Below are 18867 nucleotides of genomic sequence, written 5' to 3' on the forward strand. Positions count from 1 at the left end.
GACGTCCGAGCCTTCTCAGGAAAGCATCGACAAGGTTACTATGCCTCTACTTGCTCCGGAGGCCCATTTTCAACGGTTTTGCACACGGCAGACGTGTTTGGTGGCGCTTTTTATTGGGGTTGATTAAGGGGGAGAGTTCATCGTGCCCCCTAGCGTTAGCCACGCCGGACATGTAGACAGTGTATGTTTCATGTGGGATTAATGATAGTATTTACTAGGGCTTCATTGATCCTGTTGATTATGGACGAATCATCGCGCCTTCTATCGTATATAATATCTCTCTTGATACACACTCTGCCGGTGACGGCTATCCTCTATTTATTCCAAACTTATAAGTTGGCGATTTCTTCGAGATGGAACAACCCTTTTTTTTTTCTTTTTTTTTTTGGTCCGGTCCTTGGAAGGCGCCAGCCTCAACAAGGGACACCACCCTGATGGAATTGATGTACGCTGATGGCTTCATGCAAGAACACTAGATGTAGGAGAGTAGTTTCGGCCCGTATCCCGGTGTTTCAGTCCTTCTAGGGATTGTTGGGATATACATTTCATAAATTTTTACGCTCATTTGAGACCCCTTTTCCTTTGTATCTACATGGCCAATAGGCCTCACCCATCATTTGCCCTCATATCTCTGACCCTCAATTCCTCACATGGGCTATCAAAAGAAGAGGCACTTGGGGTGAAGAAAGAGGCGGAACGAAAGTGAAAGAAGTACACGGATGCACAACAGCATATTATAGAGTATCCGGCTGAGGCCGCCCAGGCCGCTCAGGCTGGCGAAGGTCACGCATCGGACAGGGCCGATGAATCCACAATGGAGGTGAGCTGGAGACGTGCCCCTGAGGCCAACCTGGCGCCCCGGACGGGACAAGAAGACATTCTCAGTTGGGGGGTGTGACAGAGGATGAGCTTCCAGAGCCAATGAGGACCCCTTCAGCTCATGACAATCACGGTCAGGACAGCCAAGATCTGACCGAGGAAGATCTCGCGTTTTTGACAGGGCCCATGTTTGTTTGAGACAAGTGGTAGGAGAGGGCCAATGAGACATAAAGGGAGCTGATTCATCTGATGACCTACACCGAAAATCCAGGACCTGACAGAGGGGGATTTGAGCTGGGTTCGACAGACCGTATATCCTGCGGGAGGAGTGGGGGAAGTTGGAATAGGCAAATGGGAGCGCTTCCTCCTTCAATTATGATTCAAACCACCCCGCTTGCTGGGAAAGCTTTGCTGCTGCTATCCCATGCAGCGCGAGTGTTTTGCAGGGCATGTTCCCTGTTGTCCCTTCGGGTGTTGAGCATCCCAATGTAGCCTAGCCTCGTCGTCTTACAGCTCAGCGAGCATACACCTTTCACCTCGGAGAGCCGCCGCCCCCCCGTCTGGGGTTGAGCCGACTGTTCAGTCTCAAGTTCACCCGCGTCGGTGGCTGTTATGGGCCAAGGGCCTTGGGTGGTATAAGGTTAGGGCATGACGCCATCTAAGGGGTTTTGCTTTCCGGGTGGCTTTCCCACGGGCCGGTGCTCCGTCAAGGTTTTCATTCTTTTCCGCATGTATTTAAGGGAGTCGGCTCCCTTTCAGCGGACCTTCTTTCTTTTCCTCTCTTTGTCAGTCGATTCAACCATGTCTTACAGTTGAGTTCCCATCGATTGGACAAGCCCCGTATCAGGCGCCTCTCTACCCCTAGAGGTGCTCATACACCTGCCTTGATTCAATCAATCCCGGTGCCATCCCTGCATCAACCTAACAAACCCTTACAATAACCGCCCTCTGCGAGGTGTCCCGCTGACTCCCGCCGCAGTCCTAGAACGGCTCCACGCCCTCCCCTCCTGGAAGAAAGAAAGAACTCGAACTACGATGGCAGCGGAACAAGCTCGCAACTCCCGGCCGAAGGCCACAAAGATTGACTCTAGCCGAATGTCACTAGAGGAACTGAAGGAAGCAGAGGAAGTGAAGGAAGCGCTGGCCGCGAAGGAGAAAGAGATGATCGCGCAGGAGGAGGCGATGGATGCAAGAAGAAGGGAGCAAACTGTTTCCGTCAGTGACTTCCTGAAGGAATTCACTCGATGGAAGGCTGAGAAAGCGGAAGAAGAGGCGGCTGGAGGCAGTGAGGAAGGAGGCCATGAGCAGCGAGCCGGTTGGGACTTGAGTGACGAACCTGAGATGCCTCGAGAGGGTCATGCGGCGTTGGAGAGGAATCTGCGGGGTGAAGAGGGTGTTGGGCATGCTGTGCGCCGGATGGATCCAGACGAGGGAGCGGAGGCTGTTGTGCGGAGATTAGATCTCACCAGGTGTAAGTCGTTTTACCTGAGAAGAATTACACTCAGCTTCTGATTTCGAGCAAGGAAGTTGAACCAATCCGATAGGGTACTCATCCCGAGTTTATGTCTGAGGAGGTCTTTCAAAGGAGGATGGCTGCCCTGAACGATGCTATGGAGTAGGGGAAGGGGGTTTGCCAAGGACTGTGGGGACTGTGGATGTTTGTATCGTGGGGTCAAGGATGGAAGAGAAGACATTGGGACGGGGCGTTTTGTGTTTGCTGAGTGTTGTTCACACGTACCAAGGGTTTGTGGGGTCACAGTGGCAGAGATTTTGAGACGAGACTTTTTGTGTCCTAGCCTGGCACCGGAAGTGTGGGATGCTATTTCTATTCAGGAATAGTTGAGGGGTCTTTTCCTTTGAGAAATTCTAGGGGGGCAATACCTTTTTTCTAGGGGGACATTACCACACATGGGGTTGTATATAGTCCCTGAGCCTTAGACATCATCAACTACATCAACGCTTACACCTTTGCAATTAAAGCCTTGTGATTGAAGCCTTTATAATTAAAGCCTTTGTAATGGAAGCCTTTGCGGAAGGCCTGGCAATTGAAGCCCTGGGTAAGGTGGTGTGAGGCTGAAGGCTTGCATTGGCGCGTGGGCATCGGGCATCAACACCACGGCAGTATATTAGCCACATCACTTCCAAGCATAAATTTACACTGTAATTTATAAGGTAGAATATGCACCGCGATGTTGATGATAATGGAAATGAATGGGTGGGATGGGAAAGGTATGTTGAGGTATGGGGGGTAATGGCCCCCCCCCCTAGAATTTCTCTTTCTTTTATACATGTGTCACCTGATTTTGTTGCCGCGATACGCCGACACCGGTTTTGAAACTACACGTGGGTCAGTAGCAATCACGGCGTGTCTGAAAATTCCCCCACCGATATGAAATGGTATCTTTCTGATTGGAAAGAGAGAGGGTCGTATTGGGCAGCGATGTTGATCGGTGTGAGGAGAAGAGGCGTTGTGTTTTGCTGATTAAGCAGAGGCTGTGTAATATATATATATATATATGGTGTACAGCATTCTGTATGTGTTGATGGGAATTGACTATAACTTTGCCGTGTCAACAGCACGTTGCTTTTGCCTGTAAGTACCACCTTGTTAACATCGATAGATTGGGACAGCAGTGGTAAAATTTCATGTCGTGGACCTCAGGATAGCTTGAGCAGCACAGAGGTTTAGGGAGTGGCCATGGGAATGAGAGTGTTACGCAGTTGGGAGAGGTTCAGAAAAGATTTGGCGTTCGGCGAGGATTGGCAAGTGCCCAGCTGCATGGTTGGTCACAGAAACATCACCGCCAGATTGATCATGGAAGGGGGTCTTATAGATATCATGCTGATGTAGTAACTCGTATGGATGCGTATGGACGCGAAGGCTCCGCTACAACGTACTGTTCAACTGTGGATAGGGAGCTCTGCTCCCGGAGGCGCGCTGCCAACTTTTTGGGCCTGACTTTCGAGGCCGCTGGTGATTGCTCTGGCACCCACATACTTTTCTGCTGCTTTATTTTGTCCTGTCGAATTTTGCTCTCTCTCTCTCTCTCTCTCTCTCTTCCTCTTCCTTCAGGCCGACCACACTGATCTGGGAGATCTTCACCCATCAATCCGTGTTGGCCATCCTCCACAGAGCACAAGCAGAAGCCTACTATTCACCCCTCCTTCATCACGATATTTCGTCTCTTGATATCGACTACTCGACTTTCCAAGCAAAAATAGTTCAAGATGAACCCGGAAGTCCCCAATAACGATTTTCCGGGGTTGAACGACCAGTTGGGGGTTCAGTTCCCCATGGATGAGGCGGCTGGCGATCCCAAGTAAGTCTTCTACCCTCACTCCATACGATTTCCTTTTTGAAACTCGCGAAGATGAGAAGGTTTTTCTTTCTTAAGCTTCTGTGGTCAAGTGGTCACCCAATCGACTTTCTCACAGTGTCAATCTGGCAACCTTTCACGCCTCACAATCAAACAATGAGATAAATCGACTTGAGCAAGTAAACTAACATTATTCGACAGTACTATCAATGACGGTACATTTCTCACGTTTGGAGACGACGAGGTCCAGCAGGCCAATCACCACGATGCTCCAGTTCAGTAACAGTACTAGAACGACCTTTCCTGATGCGCAAAATGACTTCAACTTTGCCGCTCCTATACCCGCTGCCATGCCCTTACCCGGAAACAACCCTATCTTCGCTCCGGATGCCGTCTTCGGACAGGCTCCCGTCTTCAATCAGGCACGCAACCCGGTTGTGAATCAGTTCTTCAACCCAGCCCTGCCCAACTTAGAGCTCGACCCGACCTTCCAGCCCGGTTATCCCTTCATTCCCAACCCGGAACTCGCGCCCGGCTTCGTCCCTGTTGCGCCTGTTCTTCACCTTCAACTTCCCCCTGCCTTCAACTTTGACCCGACCCTCGCCTTCAACTTTCAGCCTGCGCCTGGCCTCGCCCCAGCTCCTGGCTTCCCGCCCGCTCCTGTGAACGAACCCGCCGCTCATGTTGCGAGCCCTCATCTTCAAGAGCCTGTCAGTGCCCAATTCCCCGCCGCTATCCAACCACCAGCTCTCAATCAAGAGCCTGCTCAACGCCCAACCTGCCCTTGGAATTCCCGCTCCAGCCCCAGCCGCTGCTCGCCCAATGCAGAAGAGAAAGAGACTCACGCAGGAAGAGGTTGACAATCTGCCACCTACCGCCAGCGAGCTAGACTATACTGGAAGATGGCCTGGGCGGCCGCCGCGTCCACGGCGGAAGCGGTGGGGGGACCACCATCTCAGCTTGAAGAGGAAGGCCGGTCAGCCAAGGAGGGAGAGGAAGCAGAATGCCAGAAGGAACGCTCCGGATGTTGCTCCTGTCGCTGTTCAGGACAATAATGGGGATGAGATTGTGCAGGCAGATGGGGCGCAGAACGAGGCTGAGAATCGGATCGAGGAGGGGAGTGACGGAGTTGAGCAGCATATCAATGTCATGGTGGTGTAAGACAGTGAGGGGAAGAATGGTTTTTATACAGATAGGGAGTTTTAAGAACTCTGTTGGTTGTATTGTATAGTGTAATAACAAGTCTTACTCATATCATTAATGTTCTTGTTTAAAAGGTTAATATATAGAGCCTGACGATACCTTTCACAACTTCCATTTTGTGGGCCGAGTCGGATACTATGTTAATAACACCAACGGCTCCCTGCGCAGGAGAGACACAAAATAGCTTCCCTCCTTGTAATCCAAATGTTGAACTACCCTCAACTTCAATAAGAATCCCACTCGGCCATCCCAACCTACCTTCATTGACCTGTGGTTCAATAATGGGAACTACACGATTAGGAAAGTGGCCCAAGAGGGGCAGAACGAAGTCGAGATTCAGAATGACGGTCAGAACAACGAGGAGGCAGTTCCGTGCTTGGAGGGCAACGATGATGGAGCTGAGATTGAGAATAACGCCGGGAATCACGAGGAGGCGAATCAAGTGTTCGAAGCCAACGTCGATGGAGTCGCCAATGAGATTGAGAATCATGATATAGGCGAGTATCATTGTCCGAACGAGGATAACCGCCAGCTTTTCAATCATGAGGATATCTGGTTGTCGTCGGCCCTGCGTGATTTTGAGGATATCTGACGCCCCTGCATTGCCATTAAGGTCTTGGACGGGGGATGATAAGACAGGGTAATGTTGGTGTAAGAGGGAGAGGGCAAGGGTGGATTTTAGGCCGACATAGGTTTTAGGTTGGATGACAAGGAAGTGGACCACATATGGATGTGGCCCAGGTAGGTTTGAACTACCCAAGCCATCTACCCACATTAAACCCTCCACAACCCTGGACCTCCGAAAGCCCCCCGATATCAACACACACTTTATATTCCACCCACAGAGACCAAAAATGAAGCTTTTCTTTTGCTTTTTTTTGCTCCAGGTACCCAACAATGGCCAAATATACCGAGGAGGATATTAAAAATGCCCAGAAAGACATTGCCGCTGGTATAAGCCAGCGAAAAGCGTCCAACAAGCACGGGATTCCACGTTCCACCCTGAAGCACCGCATTGATGGTACCCTACCAAGGAACCTTGCCCATGAAAACCAACAGCGACTTTCTCACGGCCAAGAAGACCTCATTTTTCAATGGATCCTTCGTCAGGAAAGCCTTGGCTACGCTCCCACCCATACCAATGTAAAAGCTTTAGCGGCCAGTTTACTGGCTAAACAAGGCGATCCCAACCCCCTTAGCAAGCACTGGGTATCCCACTTCATTGGCCGTTATCCTGATATTAAAACAAAGGTTGGAAAGAAAATTGACTACGCCAGAGTCAACGAAGCCACCCTGGAGAATATCAATAAGTTCTTTAACCTGTATTCCACCGTTAACTGGATTAAGCCTAGGCACAGGTATAACCACGATGAGGTAGGTATAATGGAAGGCCAGGGAAAAAACGGCTTAGTTATTGGGTCTTCGAAGCGGGATAAGAAGTCTATATACGTTAAACAGAACGGAAGAAGGACCTGGACCACTATACTTAAGTGTATCTTATAAGACGGGAGAGTCCTCCCCCCCGGAGTTATCTTTAAAGGCAAAGACCTTCAAAAGCAATGGTTTAAGGACCAATTAAACAAGGACTGGTATATGGCTGTATCAGAGAATGGTTGGATCAGCAATAACCTTACTGTTGGTTGGCTTAAAGAGGTTTTTATACCAAGGACTGAACCTAAGGATCCATTAGAACCCCGTCTTCTTATTTATAATAGCCATGGCTCACATACTACTAATGACTTTATAATCCGGTACTACAGGAGCAACATTATGGCCCATACGTAGGCGCAAACCGCTCTTTTCAAGCCAGGTGGTAGTCCCTGTGGTGCCGTTGGATCTCTCTTCAAAAACACCTACTTTCCATACCGTGGGGGATTCCCAGGTGGCCAAGAAGGTCAGGGACCTACTCAAGAACTATACGCCGGCCGGAAAACGGCTTGCGGCAAGGACTCTCACCAGTACTATACTCACACTGAGATCTGAGGCATCCATCCACAAAGCTGATGCGGCAAGGCACCAACAGAACGCCCAGAAGGCCCAGGAGGCAAGAAAAAGGCGCAAGTTGAATAGAGAAAACTCGAATTCCAAGTTTGTGAGGCTCTGTGAACTGGAAGAGGCCCGCATTGAAGGGAGGGTGGTGGAGGAAGAAGTGGTAGCCAAGGAGGATGTGGAGCAGCCAGAGCCAGCCCAGCCTGTGCGGCGCAGCGCACGTCATCGGGTTCAAACCAGGCGCAAGCGAGAAGCAGATGCAATGTCTGACTCTGACAGTGATTGAGCTACATTTTGGTATAACTCCCATAGAAATTGACCCAATATTAGTCTTGTTGTGGCCAGTGTGATCATTCAGGGGTAATCTCAACAAGGTTGTGTGGCTGGTGTGGTGGTGGTGGACCAGATCCACATGTGGTCCATTTCCTGGTCATCCAACCTACACATCGGTAAATTCTTAGGAGTTTTAGGAACTCTTTTATTAAATGTATTATAGTGTAGCTAACAATGACTTGTATCATACCTTTGACGGTATTGTTATTTTAAGACGGTCAACACATGGAACATGACGATACCTTGAGGGCTTGTCTTTAGGTGAGTACTTCAATAATACCAACTGCTCTCTGAGAAAGGATAGATATAAGATGACTTTCCACCGCCTCGAGAATTGATTGCATCGCCTATCCCTATTTGAAGAGAGCAAACGTCCAGCTCCGACATTCAGACACAAAGACATATTCAAAGTATCTCAAGGTTTGGTTTTGTATAGTTACATTATCATACAAGGTATCAGGAAATGAAAAACCTAGCCGCAAACCCCCACAAAAACCCATGAAGACCCCATAAAAAAACCGTGAAACCGCCCATAAAAAACTATGGAAACCCCCATAAAAAAACCCAATAAAAGCCCCCCGCCCAATAAAAGATCCCCAGTAAAAGCCCTCCTTAAAAGATTCCCATAAAAGCCTCCAGACAACACAAATTCCCCGCCCCTAATAACCCTTTCGCTTTCTTGATCCTCTTTCTCCCCCCCCCCCCCTTTTCAAATACCTCAAAGACCATTTTCAGAAAGCCAGTCACCGGGCGCCGCATCTGGAGACCCCGGGATGATGTCAAGGATATCCGATAGATTTACCATGTTGTCAAAATCTGGGTCCCAAGGGAGGGAATCCATATGGGCCACTCCGTCTCTCTCCTCTTGTCCCCCGGCTGTATCCTCGGCTTCCATCTCTCGGCTTCCATCTGGCCTTGAGCCTGTTCGGGGGTGCCGGAGATATCCTTGAGCATATCGTCCATGTTGAGGGGGTTGTCAATGCCCAAGTTCCAGGGAAGGACATCACTGCCGTTCAGCCCGCCTGCCTCCTGTTCGCCTTCGACGTTGTTGTCGGCTTGGGCTATCTGACCTTGAACCTGGTCGTGGATTCCGGGGATGCCCTTGAGGATCTCGTCCATGTTAATGTTCTTGAGGATCTCATCCATATTGGTGTGACCTTGCGGATATCGTCCACGTTGACGTCCTTGAGGATATCCTCCATGTTGATGCCGTTATCAAGGCCAGAGTCCCAACGGGGGCCCACCATCGCCGAGAAATCCGCCAGTCTCCTGTCCGCCCTCGACTCTGTCTTGTGCTTGGATCTGGCCTTCACCCTGAGCCTGATGCTGGCCTTGATCTTGGTGCTCGACTCTGTTTTCGGCTAGGATCTGACCTTCACCCTGAGCTTGATCCTGGCCTTGATCTTGTTGCTGGAAGTGGGTGATCGAGGTGATCATCGACGTTGCTCTCGGGCTGCTCTTCGGGCCGGTGCCAGTTCATGCGAGGGATCATGTGGGAGTGATTCGGATTATGACCATCCCCCATTTCCATCATTCTGCACAGCCTGATCGGGGGCGGCCCTCGCTACACCGTTGTGGCCGTGCGCATCGTCGACCGGAGAGGCTGTCGGGTGTTGTTGGGTGTCCTTGGAGCTTCCCTCCGTCTCGCACCCCCTCTCTGTGGCTTCCACACCCCTGCCTTGATCTGCTTGTTTCGATGGTGGTCCGTGAATGGCCTCCTCTGTTCCCTCGCTTGTTTCTTGCCAGCCTTGATCTCATCCGGGGACATTCCAGTAAAATCCAACTCGGATGCAATTCCAGGGGACTGTTCGGACTCTTCCTTGGTAAGACGCCGCTTAGTTCCTTTGCGGCTGAGTGGTGCTGATTCGGATCGCGGAGTTGCTCTGTCGACTGGTGGGGAGCCGTTCTAGGGCTCTCTAGTTATAGCGGTAGTAGGGGAGACAATATTGCGGCCAATGGGTATGTGCTGCGGAATACCTGGGACCAAACCACCCTGCTGTTGAAGATTGTTTGGAGAAATGGGAGTTGGCTGCGCTGAGTGAAGGTGGGGTCCTCCGCTTGAAACTGATGACCTCGAGCCCTTCGAGTCGGGTCGGCGTCTGTGGAGGCTGGTGTAGATGTCTTTCTTTTGTTGTTGGGGGGAGAGGTCCCGCAGTAGGACCATTCTATGGCTCTACTGGAGCAAGGCTCCCACCAGCTGGTTGGACATGGCTGGGCATTGCGGTTGCAACGGTTCGCTGATTCACCGTCTTGGCCTTTTGGGCCCAGTTGTCCCGGTTGTTCCACAGGTCGATGAGACCTCGGAAGCCTCTCTTGGTAGCATGGTAAATTAGGCGCTTCAGGTCTCCTTGACGGGGTAAGACGTCATCGCGCTCAGAGATGAAGCGAATCAAATACGTTTCCGTCTTCAATAGTTCTCCGAAAGAGCGATAGGCCTGTGATGTCGCAGCCTTGTCCTTGTTCGAAAAGTGGTGCTCAGTCCATCTCTTTTCACAAGTTCTCAACCACTTCTTGTGAGAACATGATTGATCGCCGGAGTTGACAAGTCGTGAAGCCGTCTCCAAGTCGGCGTAATTCTCGGCCTCCTTCCTCCAGGACTTTGTAAAGATATCCCAGTAGACTTCAGCGGCTCTGTTGCACAGTGGCATTGGTACAAGTGGCAACCCGTCTGTCTTATGCTGAGGGTTGGTTAAACGCGCAACGGAAGTGCGGATGAGCCTTAGCGCATCGTCGCACAAGAGGAGAGACGGGACGCGGGGAGGACATGAACGTTCTGGTGGCGCCATGACAATGAACAGCGTAAATATCAAGTCCACAGTCGACTTGTCTGGGGGAAAGGCATTCAAGATCGAGGTCGAAGTCGCACGTCTAGGCGTGCAATGCAATTGCCAAAGCCTCAATCACAGACCTTGAAAACCCCCAAATCACACTCAGACACGCGACTAAACGACGGCAATGAGTAGTGATTTGTGATCTTGAGATGCATAAGAACTGTCAAGCGCGCTTGTGGAAAGGGGAACATCGTGACTTACCAGAACCGACATGCTCAGCATCGACCGCAGGGGCAGCTTGGGAAGAGGAAGACATGATTGTGACTGTAAGACTGTGAGGTACACAGTTAGATATAGCTCATGCCATGTGTAGCTAATGTCGTGGACTTATTCGACTGTGGTGATAGAAAAGAAGAAAAATCCAATCGCAGCTGTTGTCCATGCCCGAGTAAAAGCAGAAAAAAAGGCAGCAGAGGAGAGAGAAAGTGAGAGGGGGAGGCACAGTACATAGTTGAGGGCAGGGCGGATCTCTCTCTGCTTGCAAATTTCAAGATTTGCACGCATCGACATGAGCTTTGCACGCACTGTGTCCTGACGACGACAGTCGATGATGGCGGCGGCACTTGCAACTTATACGCCGACTTAGTAAGAGCAGTCGCCAATGTTGAAGTCATGATGTCTTGTCTTTCAGGGGTAATGTTTACATGTGGTGTTATCCACCAGCCACCCCCTGATATCCATAAATGAGGCTATACAAATTACAGATAAATCACTACCTCCTACCCTTTTCCGCATCTCGTTATCTTCCATCTTCAATGATTTATAGATCATTGAAAATACAACCAAAGACATCAACACATCACCTCAACATCCCCTTCTGCAAGCTCCATGCCAAGACCTACATGTCACCCCCCTAACTTGGAAAGAGAAGCAGTTATTCCTTCTTCGCAAACCCTTTCCAGACCTTACTTTTCAGGCAGGATTAAGAAAGAAATCGGCAAAACCTCCTCGTGACTCACTGGCCCAATAGGGTTGTTTTAGGAGCAAGTTAGAAGACTGGATAAAAAAATGGGCAGAGATAAGGTATCTTATCTGCCTGTTATACTGATAAGAGACACGCCGAGTATATCGTTGACGTGTCGCGTGGCGTGGGATAGGGAAAGGTTAGTTCGTTGTACCGCCAGTTGTATATTAATACTATGAACATGAGAAATGAACGTATTGTTATGCAGGGCACGGGCGGTAGAGCAGGAAGTTTAACTTTGACTCTCCACCGTCTTGGGATGGTGGTCGGAGGCAGGAATATCGTGACTTGTTGCCTGAGTATGGCTAGGAGAGATGCTGTCGCTGAAGAATATGCGCCAACATATATCATAATCTTCCCGCCCGTTCTAGCCGTATCCATCTTTCCCCGTGACCTCAATTTATCTTGAAAGCGCATGATACGTGTTACGTAAGACCGAGATTCTCATTCAAACCAAAGCCCTGACTGGCCGGGCTGCTACCTATAAACATCAACACTGACAAAGCGATGTGGGAGCTTGGGAGTGAAAGTCATACATAGCAAAAAGAGTAAATGAAGCGTAAAATTTATAAGAGGCAAGCAACACGGTACATCTTTCAAACCACGATACCGCCCCTCCAGCCTTTACCATTTCCCACACCACCGCTGCCGCGCCCTAGACCCTATCATATCCCTTCAACTCTCCAAGGTTCCACCCCTTGGTCTGGAAGTGACGGGCGATCCATTGATCACCCTCATCGTCCTCATCCCCACACCCAGCCCTCATCCCTATTTTTCACTTCCGCCGACATAACCACCTTCATCCCGAACCTCCGTCGAGGCTAACCCGCCCACAAAGGTCTCACTCGACTCGAGCCAAGAAAGACACCGCCGTTGATATCATCCCCCCCCCCATAAACACATCAGTAATCCCAAAATCCCCCCATCCCAAGACCGAATCCTCATATCGCCTCCATGCTCAATCCCCTCCGGTGCGACATCCTCCCAAGCCAGAAAATCCCCAACCTCTCCATTCCCAATATGACCACCCTGGACAATCCCGAGCCACATCACTGAGAGGTAAGGTAGCTAGGTGACAAACACCTCCGCTTCACTACCTCTGCCGATCCCCCTGGCCGACCACCTTCTGACGTCAACGTCTGTCTCACGCAGGCCCTCCCCAGCGCTGTCTTGCGATGGTGTTTTCCGTGGCTTCTCCGCTATTTTCGACCACAGGAGGCTGGTGGGTCATAGCTCAGACGGCCGTTACAGGCGGCGATCATGTCGTTGGTGCTCATATGGACCAGCCGATGGTGACCCTTGATTAGGCAGTTGACCCTGCACCTGGGGCTCGGGGTCCTTGTACCGGTGACTTGGGAATCTGAGTATCTGGCTCGTTGGCTTCCACTTGGGAGCCAGGGTCTTGCGTGGGTGGCAATGGACTGATACCGGTCTGAGACAACAGGGCTAGACGGCTGCTTTGGAGAGAGCCATTTCGGGGTCGATGATAGTGGTGAACATCGAACCCCTCCTGGAATGTTGGACCACGGCAAATATGGAACTGATCAGACTGGAAAGTCTGAGTCTACACTGTATCCGGCAGCTCGGGTCAGCCCCAGCACGGAACAACAATCGTGAGCCTGCAGCAGGAATCCAGCTCCTCGACCTTCATGGTCTTGGACGTTGCGGTACAGACACCTGGCCAGCCGGGGAGGGGGATTTCTGGGGGCACAACCGCATCCCGGCAACGCATCGTCCGCCCAGGTGTTGATCCAGTGGTAGACCGAGACCTCTCCGACAGAGATTGTACCGGGGACCGGGGTGAGAACCTCCGCTTGTCTCGTCCCAGATGCTCTGATGGGTGCAGCGCAATCCTCTAGTGCTGGTAGGTGCCCGGTCATTGCCGTTGGGCGTTTTGTGAAATAAGGGGTATATATAGGTAAAGACAGTCGAAATCGCTGAGAACGAGGCACCCATGTACTTGTACTGCCGGTGGCCGTTTCATCAACCAGTCTCTGTGGATGCGTGTAGTCTCCTTAGTGCTGATGAGGGAATGCCATGCTTCGGCATAGAGAAGATAATGGGGGGCTTTGATACTGCCCCATTCAAATGCTCGGTATGTCTCGTCAAACTCTGGCTCTCGAACGATTCTCTCAGCAATCATCCTGGCCGGGAACCTGCATTGCTCTTGGGCTAACTCCCTGTCAATGGCCACCGGGGTAGGTGAATGATGTAATCGACACCAAAACTGAGGCGAGGTTTAGAGGGATCATAACCTGTGGGAGATGGTAGAGGTGGTGGAAGAGAAAAGAGTGAAGGCAGCCATGAAAGCAAGACAGTAATCCCTCCCGCAAGGACCCCGCCCGCGATCAAAGGCACCAAGCTCCTGGTCAACTTAACACGCATGGAACCGCCCGTCGAGGGCTGGCTTGCTGCGTAGAGAAATGAAAAGACTTTTATCCAGAGTGAGCAGTTTTCCCACAACCTTTGTTGGGGCGTTCGGCCCCCAAGAATAGACTCCTTCCGCTCGAGTGCCTAGGTTGGTTGGTAACGGCGATAGCTGAGGGTACAGTTGGGTTTTTGAAGGTTGATATGCCGGAGAGTACCGCTGATGGTGATGTGAAGGAGCAGCATAGATGAGTGATAGTCGCCGTCCGGTGGCTCCTCACAGAAAGATGGATGGGATGTGTCGACTGGTCGAAGGTTACTGTGATCCAGAACTGTTGATCTTGGGTGCTTTGTATCACCACAGCCCTTAAGCCCTTGACTGATGCTGGCGTACCCACCAGACACTCAATCACCAATCCCTCCTTTTCTCTCCACAGGTTCTCCGTCAGCATGGCCCGGCTGGCAATGATCAAGAGGACAGGATGGTGAAGGCTGAGAGGTAGATTTTAGATCTCCTCAACACACACAAGTTGGCCCGAGAACAGGCACACCAGAATGGAAAAGGCATACCTACAGGCGTGGATGAAGCTGTGATTTCCAACGGAGCACAAGAACGGCATCAGAATGGCTCCTCAAAGACATTCTGCTTTGCGGTGGTCAGGGCCTTGAATGATATCCTTAAACTTGTCGAGACATTCATCCACCCCTGGAACTAATTCCACCACACGACGGCGACGAGAACCACGCAACTGATTTCGCCGTGAAGTCGGTTTTGCCAGAAAAGATCCTCAAACCCATTACCAGCACTCATCCCACCAACACGACCAACCTCAGTGAACATTACCGAGCACAATATTCGACCCCGACATTCCGGTTCACCCCAAGACAAGCCCCCAGCCCGAGCATGTTACTTGTGTGGCCGCCCAGCCAGTCCCAAGCCAGGTGAGAGCCAGGAAACAGTCTCGGGCTTTGGACGCGGTCTGTGGTGCCTAAGGTAGGTAGGTGAATGGTGGTCAAGGTGAGAAGGTGAAAGAAAGGAAAGAGGTTTTTGCTATCACGATGAAACCAATTGTTGGTGATAGAAATTGAGATATATATATATATATACCCTTCTGTCTGTCTGTGTCTTAACGTGAGAGCAGACGTCAGGCCTTGAACACAAATGCTCAGAAGCAGGAAAATGATGCTGAAGACAATGTGAACGTAAAGATGAGACTGATGTTGGGAATGAAAACTTCTAGCTGTGAATGTCCCAGGCCTATTATACCCATCATTTACCCTTTCCCCCTCCCCACCAGGCCATAACCGCTGGCGCCATCGTCGGTGCTTGTCTTGAAAGAAAACCTCCGTTTGGGCTATGCATGTGTTCGCAAGCATAAAGCAGCTGCACCGAGCGTTTCCATCTGCCATGCACCGTCTGTTTGGGATGTGTTTGTCCTCTGGCATTAGCGTCCCCCGCACCGTCACGCATGGTCAAGAGACCTTCAGAGATGCTGCAACCCGGAAAGAAAGAAACGCCCTGTTTTTACTCTATGTGTAACATACCAGTTCGCCACCAAACCCAGTACTCCTCCCTTCCCGTAACCTCATGATCAGTGTCCCATCGGAATCCTCATCCTAAGAGACCTCCTCCACCATCCTGCCCGAAGCCAAACCACCCTTGATGAAAACCCTCCCGGCAGGTCCAGCCAACATCTCATCCGGAACAGACACCTTGCTTCCGTCTTTATTGTTGACCCACCTCACAAACATGGGATCAGCACGGGGAGCAGCCTCGGCGGTGCCATCCGGGGTATCATACCCACCCGCGGCAAGAAGCGCATTCTTCCGGTTTGTCTTAGGCGCTTGCTTCTTGAGGAGCTTGTTGATGGTTTCCATCTAACACACCATGTTAGTTATGTTCTCAGTAAAACAGACAAAGGCAAACAAACCTTGACCTCCTCATTCCGCTTCTCGCTCAGATTCCGTCTCCGTCTGGCCATCTCGGCACGTCTCATGGACAGCTCCTCGGCGGTGAAAACCTTCTTCGCTTGGACCTCATCAGACAGCTTAAGGTACTCGTGAGATGCCTCTCCAAGCTTAGCCCTCTGTCTGGCCGTGAGTTTTGACAGATCTGGTGTCCCTCCTCTGCTCCCCAGCTCGCTGTCCAGATCATCATCCTCCCCCCCTTCAGCATCCTCATCATCAACCACAATCTCCTCCTCTCCCTCGGCATCAATATCCTCCTCCTCCCCCTCAGCATCCTCCTCCTCCTCCTCCTCCTCGTCTTCCTCCTCCTCCTCTTCCTCGGCATCAACTCCCATGGTGATATCCTCCGGCTCGCTCTCCAGCTCACTAAGCTCCTCATCATCGTCATCATCAGCGTAGTGAATAGCCGGTTTAGCCTTGACAGGCGTGGTCTTTGCCTTGTTGGCAGGGACAGCCACGCCCCTCTGAGGCTTGGTGACCTTGATAGCAGGCGGCGGAGGAGCAATGGACATGTCGGCATCCTCATCATCGTCCTCTTCCCCTTCAGCATCAATGTCCATGTCATCCCCATCGTCCATATCCTCATCTTCATCCTCTTCTTCTTCCTCCGCCTCTTCGTCTTCCTCATCGTCGTCATCTTCCAGGTCGTTTCGGAGACCGGAACGGTTGCTGTTTCCCTTAACTTCAATCTCCTGTTTCGGCTCCTCCTCTTCCTCGTCTTCGTCTTCCTCCTCCTCATCTACGTCGTCGCCCTCGCTACTTTCGATAACATAGCGATTTCCGCCTCCTCTGGTCCGATTCCCTCCTGAAGATCCTGGCCGGGTGGTGGAGGTGCTGGGGATAGCTTTCCGTTTGCTGTTGTTGTTGTTGTTGTTGTTGTTGTTGTTGCTGCTTGTCCCGCTGGTGGCCTGGCGAAGCTTGCTAGATGAGGTCTTGACTGTTAAGTGGATATGCTGGTCGGCATCTGCAGGACCGGTGGGGGAGGATCCGGGCCTCCGCGACACAGAGGCGATGCCGTTTCCTGAGCGGCGGTTGGACGAGCGTGACGACATGGTGCGCTCGTTATCCTTGTTATCTCTGTCGGCGAGGTCAGTGATTTTCACGGTGGCGCGCTGAGCGGCCGAGCGACGCGGCCGGGACGACATGATGGAAATGATGCGTGTGGGTGATGAAACGTGGGAGTGAAGAGTGAGAGTGAGAGTGAGAGTGAGGGCGAGAGTGAGAGTGAGAGTGAGAGTGAGAGCGAGAGTGAGAGTGAGAGATGAGGAATGTTGACAATTGATGATGTGGCTGGTGGCTGGCTTTGTTGGTCGGTTGGCTGATAATGCCCTATGGATAGTAGCGTTGATGTGTGGAGGTTGCGAGAGAGACAAGGCACGTCGTCCGAATAAGCTTGCCTCGCCTTGCTTTGCCTTGCCTATGCCTTGCCGTGTGTGGGCGGCGTGTGGTGTGTGATTTGCGACTGTGTGAGATGGGCGCGGGCGTGCCAATGGGCAGAAAGGCTCTCGACCGGAATTTGAGCCTTCCCCAATTCATTCGCGGAGCTGTGTGTACTTCTTTCCAACCGTTGCACTTGGTCAAAAAGTAGGTTTCACAAGGTGTTTGCCGGCTCCGGCTCCGACAGACGCCGCCTGCACTTCGAACTGTCGGTCGTCTCGTCCCATCTCTCTCACTCTCTCTCTCTCTCTCTCCCTGGAGGCGCGATGCAGATCCCAGATCACCCCAGAGAGAAGAGAGTTGAGGCCGGTCCTGTTTCTCAGGGGGCATAACCGCCACCATCATCATCACAACCGTCCACCCACATTCTCATCATCTCTCACTTGAATCGCAAAAAAGATCACTCACATTGGGTGTTTTGCGACGGACTACCTATCTCAACGGCTTGCTGCGTTCTGGCGGCGGTGTAATCAGCAAGGCTGTTTCTCAATGGTGGCTCTCTGGGCTGTCGACGTCATCTTTCATCAAACGGACCGTCTGGGCACTCAATCTCGATTGACATACCAGAGTATTTGTGGATCAGTTGTTCGATGGCGACACTCTCACAGTGAGCGGCAGGAACACATAAATGTCTGTCAGGCAAGACAGACACAGCAGAGAGTATGAGGTGATGGTACAAAAATGACAAAAAGTACACTCGGAATAAACGAAATGATACACCGCAAAGAACACGGCAAAAAATGACGTCTTCTTCTTCTGTCTGACAGATGGAGCTCGACTCGAATCGTATTGAGCATATACAAACACTTGACCGTGATTGATGGCCGGTGGGATAGTGGATCGTGGCCCAGCGGACGACCCCAGAATTTGGCGTCTCTAGTTGTGGGGCCGTTGCTGGGTGCTGTTATGAGTGGGGTCACGTCCAAGGCGCCCAGACCAGGCCTATCCCGGCACCAGCGCAGTTGGGCGAGCCTCGGTAACAATTTCACGGCCAAAGTGACGCTGTTGTTGATGACGGCTGTCGGTTTCCATCTTTCTTTATTTTCGACTCTCGTCACACCGGCTGTTCCTCTTACTCGCATCAGCCATCACCACAGCCAGCAGCATGACCGACGCCGACAAGAAGCCAGACCCAGAAGTCCCCGCGGCCACAGAGCCCGCCGTGCTCGAGACGCCCCCGACAAACATCGAGCCATCAACAAACACCGAAGCTGAGTCTTCCACTGCGCCGGCGCCAGAGAAGACGCGAGAAGCCACCCTCGAGCAGGCGCGCATCTTTCTCAAAGACACCGAGACCCAAAAGGCGACCGCAGCACAAAAAACAGAGTTTCTCAAGAGCAAAGGGCTGTCGGATAGTGATATTCAAGACCTCCTAAAGGAAGTTACCCAAGATGCGCCAGTACGTTTTTCTCTGCCATATTGCTTACCAGCATATATCACACTAACCTTTTCATCTCCCCCAGCACCTCGACCAACAACCACCCCTAACCACCACCACCTCCGTCCTCCCAAAAGAAGACCGCCCCCCCATCGTCACCTACCCCGAAATCCTCACCACCCCCTCCCGCCAGATAACACCTAACCAAGCTAAGAATCTACTCCATCACTGTTCTAGTCTTACAAAAGGGATTGACGAATT

At 51.5% G+C, this 18867-nt stretch overlaps 4 protein-coding genes across 4 annotated transcripts; 2 read left to right on the forward strand and 2 right to left on the reverse strand.

The window, feature by feature from the left end:
• Positions 1-1854: 1854 nt before the first annotated feature.
• On the forward strand, positions 1855-2344 carry PODANS_3_5140 (uncharacterized protein; the record flags this gene model as incomplete). Its single annotated transcript, XM_001909271.1, has 2 exons — positions 1855-2290; positions 2343-2344. Coding segments are annotated over 2 exons (438 nt in total).
• A 6115-nt stretch (positions 2345-8459) lies between these two features.
• Positions 8460-8807, reverse strand: PODANS_3_5145 (uncharacterized protein; the record flags this gene model as incomplete). Its single annotated transcript, XM_001909272.1, has 1 exon — positions 8460-8807. The coding sequence occupies one exon, from the start codon at positions 8805-8807 to the stop codon at positions 8460-8462; it is 348 nt and encodes a 115-aa protein (XP_001909307.1).
• Positions 8808-15440: 6633 nt separating this feature from the next.
• On the reverse strand, positions 15441-16936 carry PODANS_3_5150 (uncharacterized protein; the record flags this gene model as incomplete). The annotated part of the gene is made up of 2 exons (XM_001909273.1): positions 15441-15701; positions 15755-16936. 2 exons carry the CDS (start codon positions 16934-16936, stop codon positions 15441-15443), a joined length of 1443 nt encoding a protein of 480 aa, XP_001909308.1.
• Positions 16937-18333: 1397 nt separating this feature from the next.
• Positions 18334-18810, forward strand: PODANS_3_5155 (uncharacterized protein; the record flags this gene model as incomplete). Its single annotated transcript, XM_001909274.1, has 1 exon — positions 18334-18810. The coding sequence occupies one exon, from the start codon at positions 18334-18336 to the stop codon at positions 18808-18810; it is 477 nt and encodes a 158-aa protein (XP_001909309.1).
• Between the last annotated feature and the right edge of the window lie 57 nt (positions 18811-18867).

Source organism: Podospora anserina, chromosome 3, assembly GCF_000226545.1.
Source record: "Podospora anserina S mat+ genomic DNA chromosome 3, supercontig 2".
Classification (NCBI taxonomy): Eukaryota; Fungi; Ascomycota; class Sordariomycetes; order Sordariales; family Podosporaceae; genus Podospora; species Podospora anserina.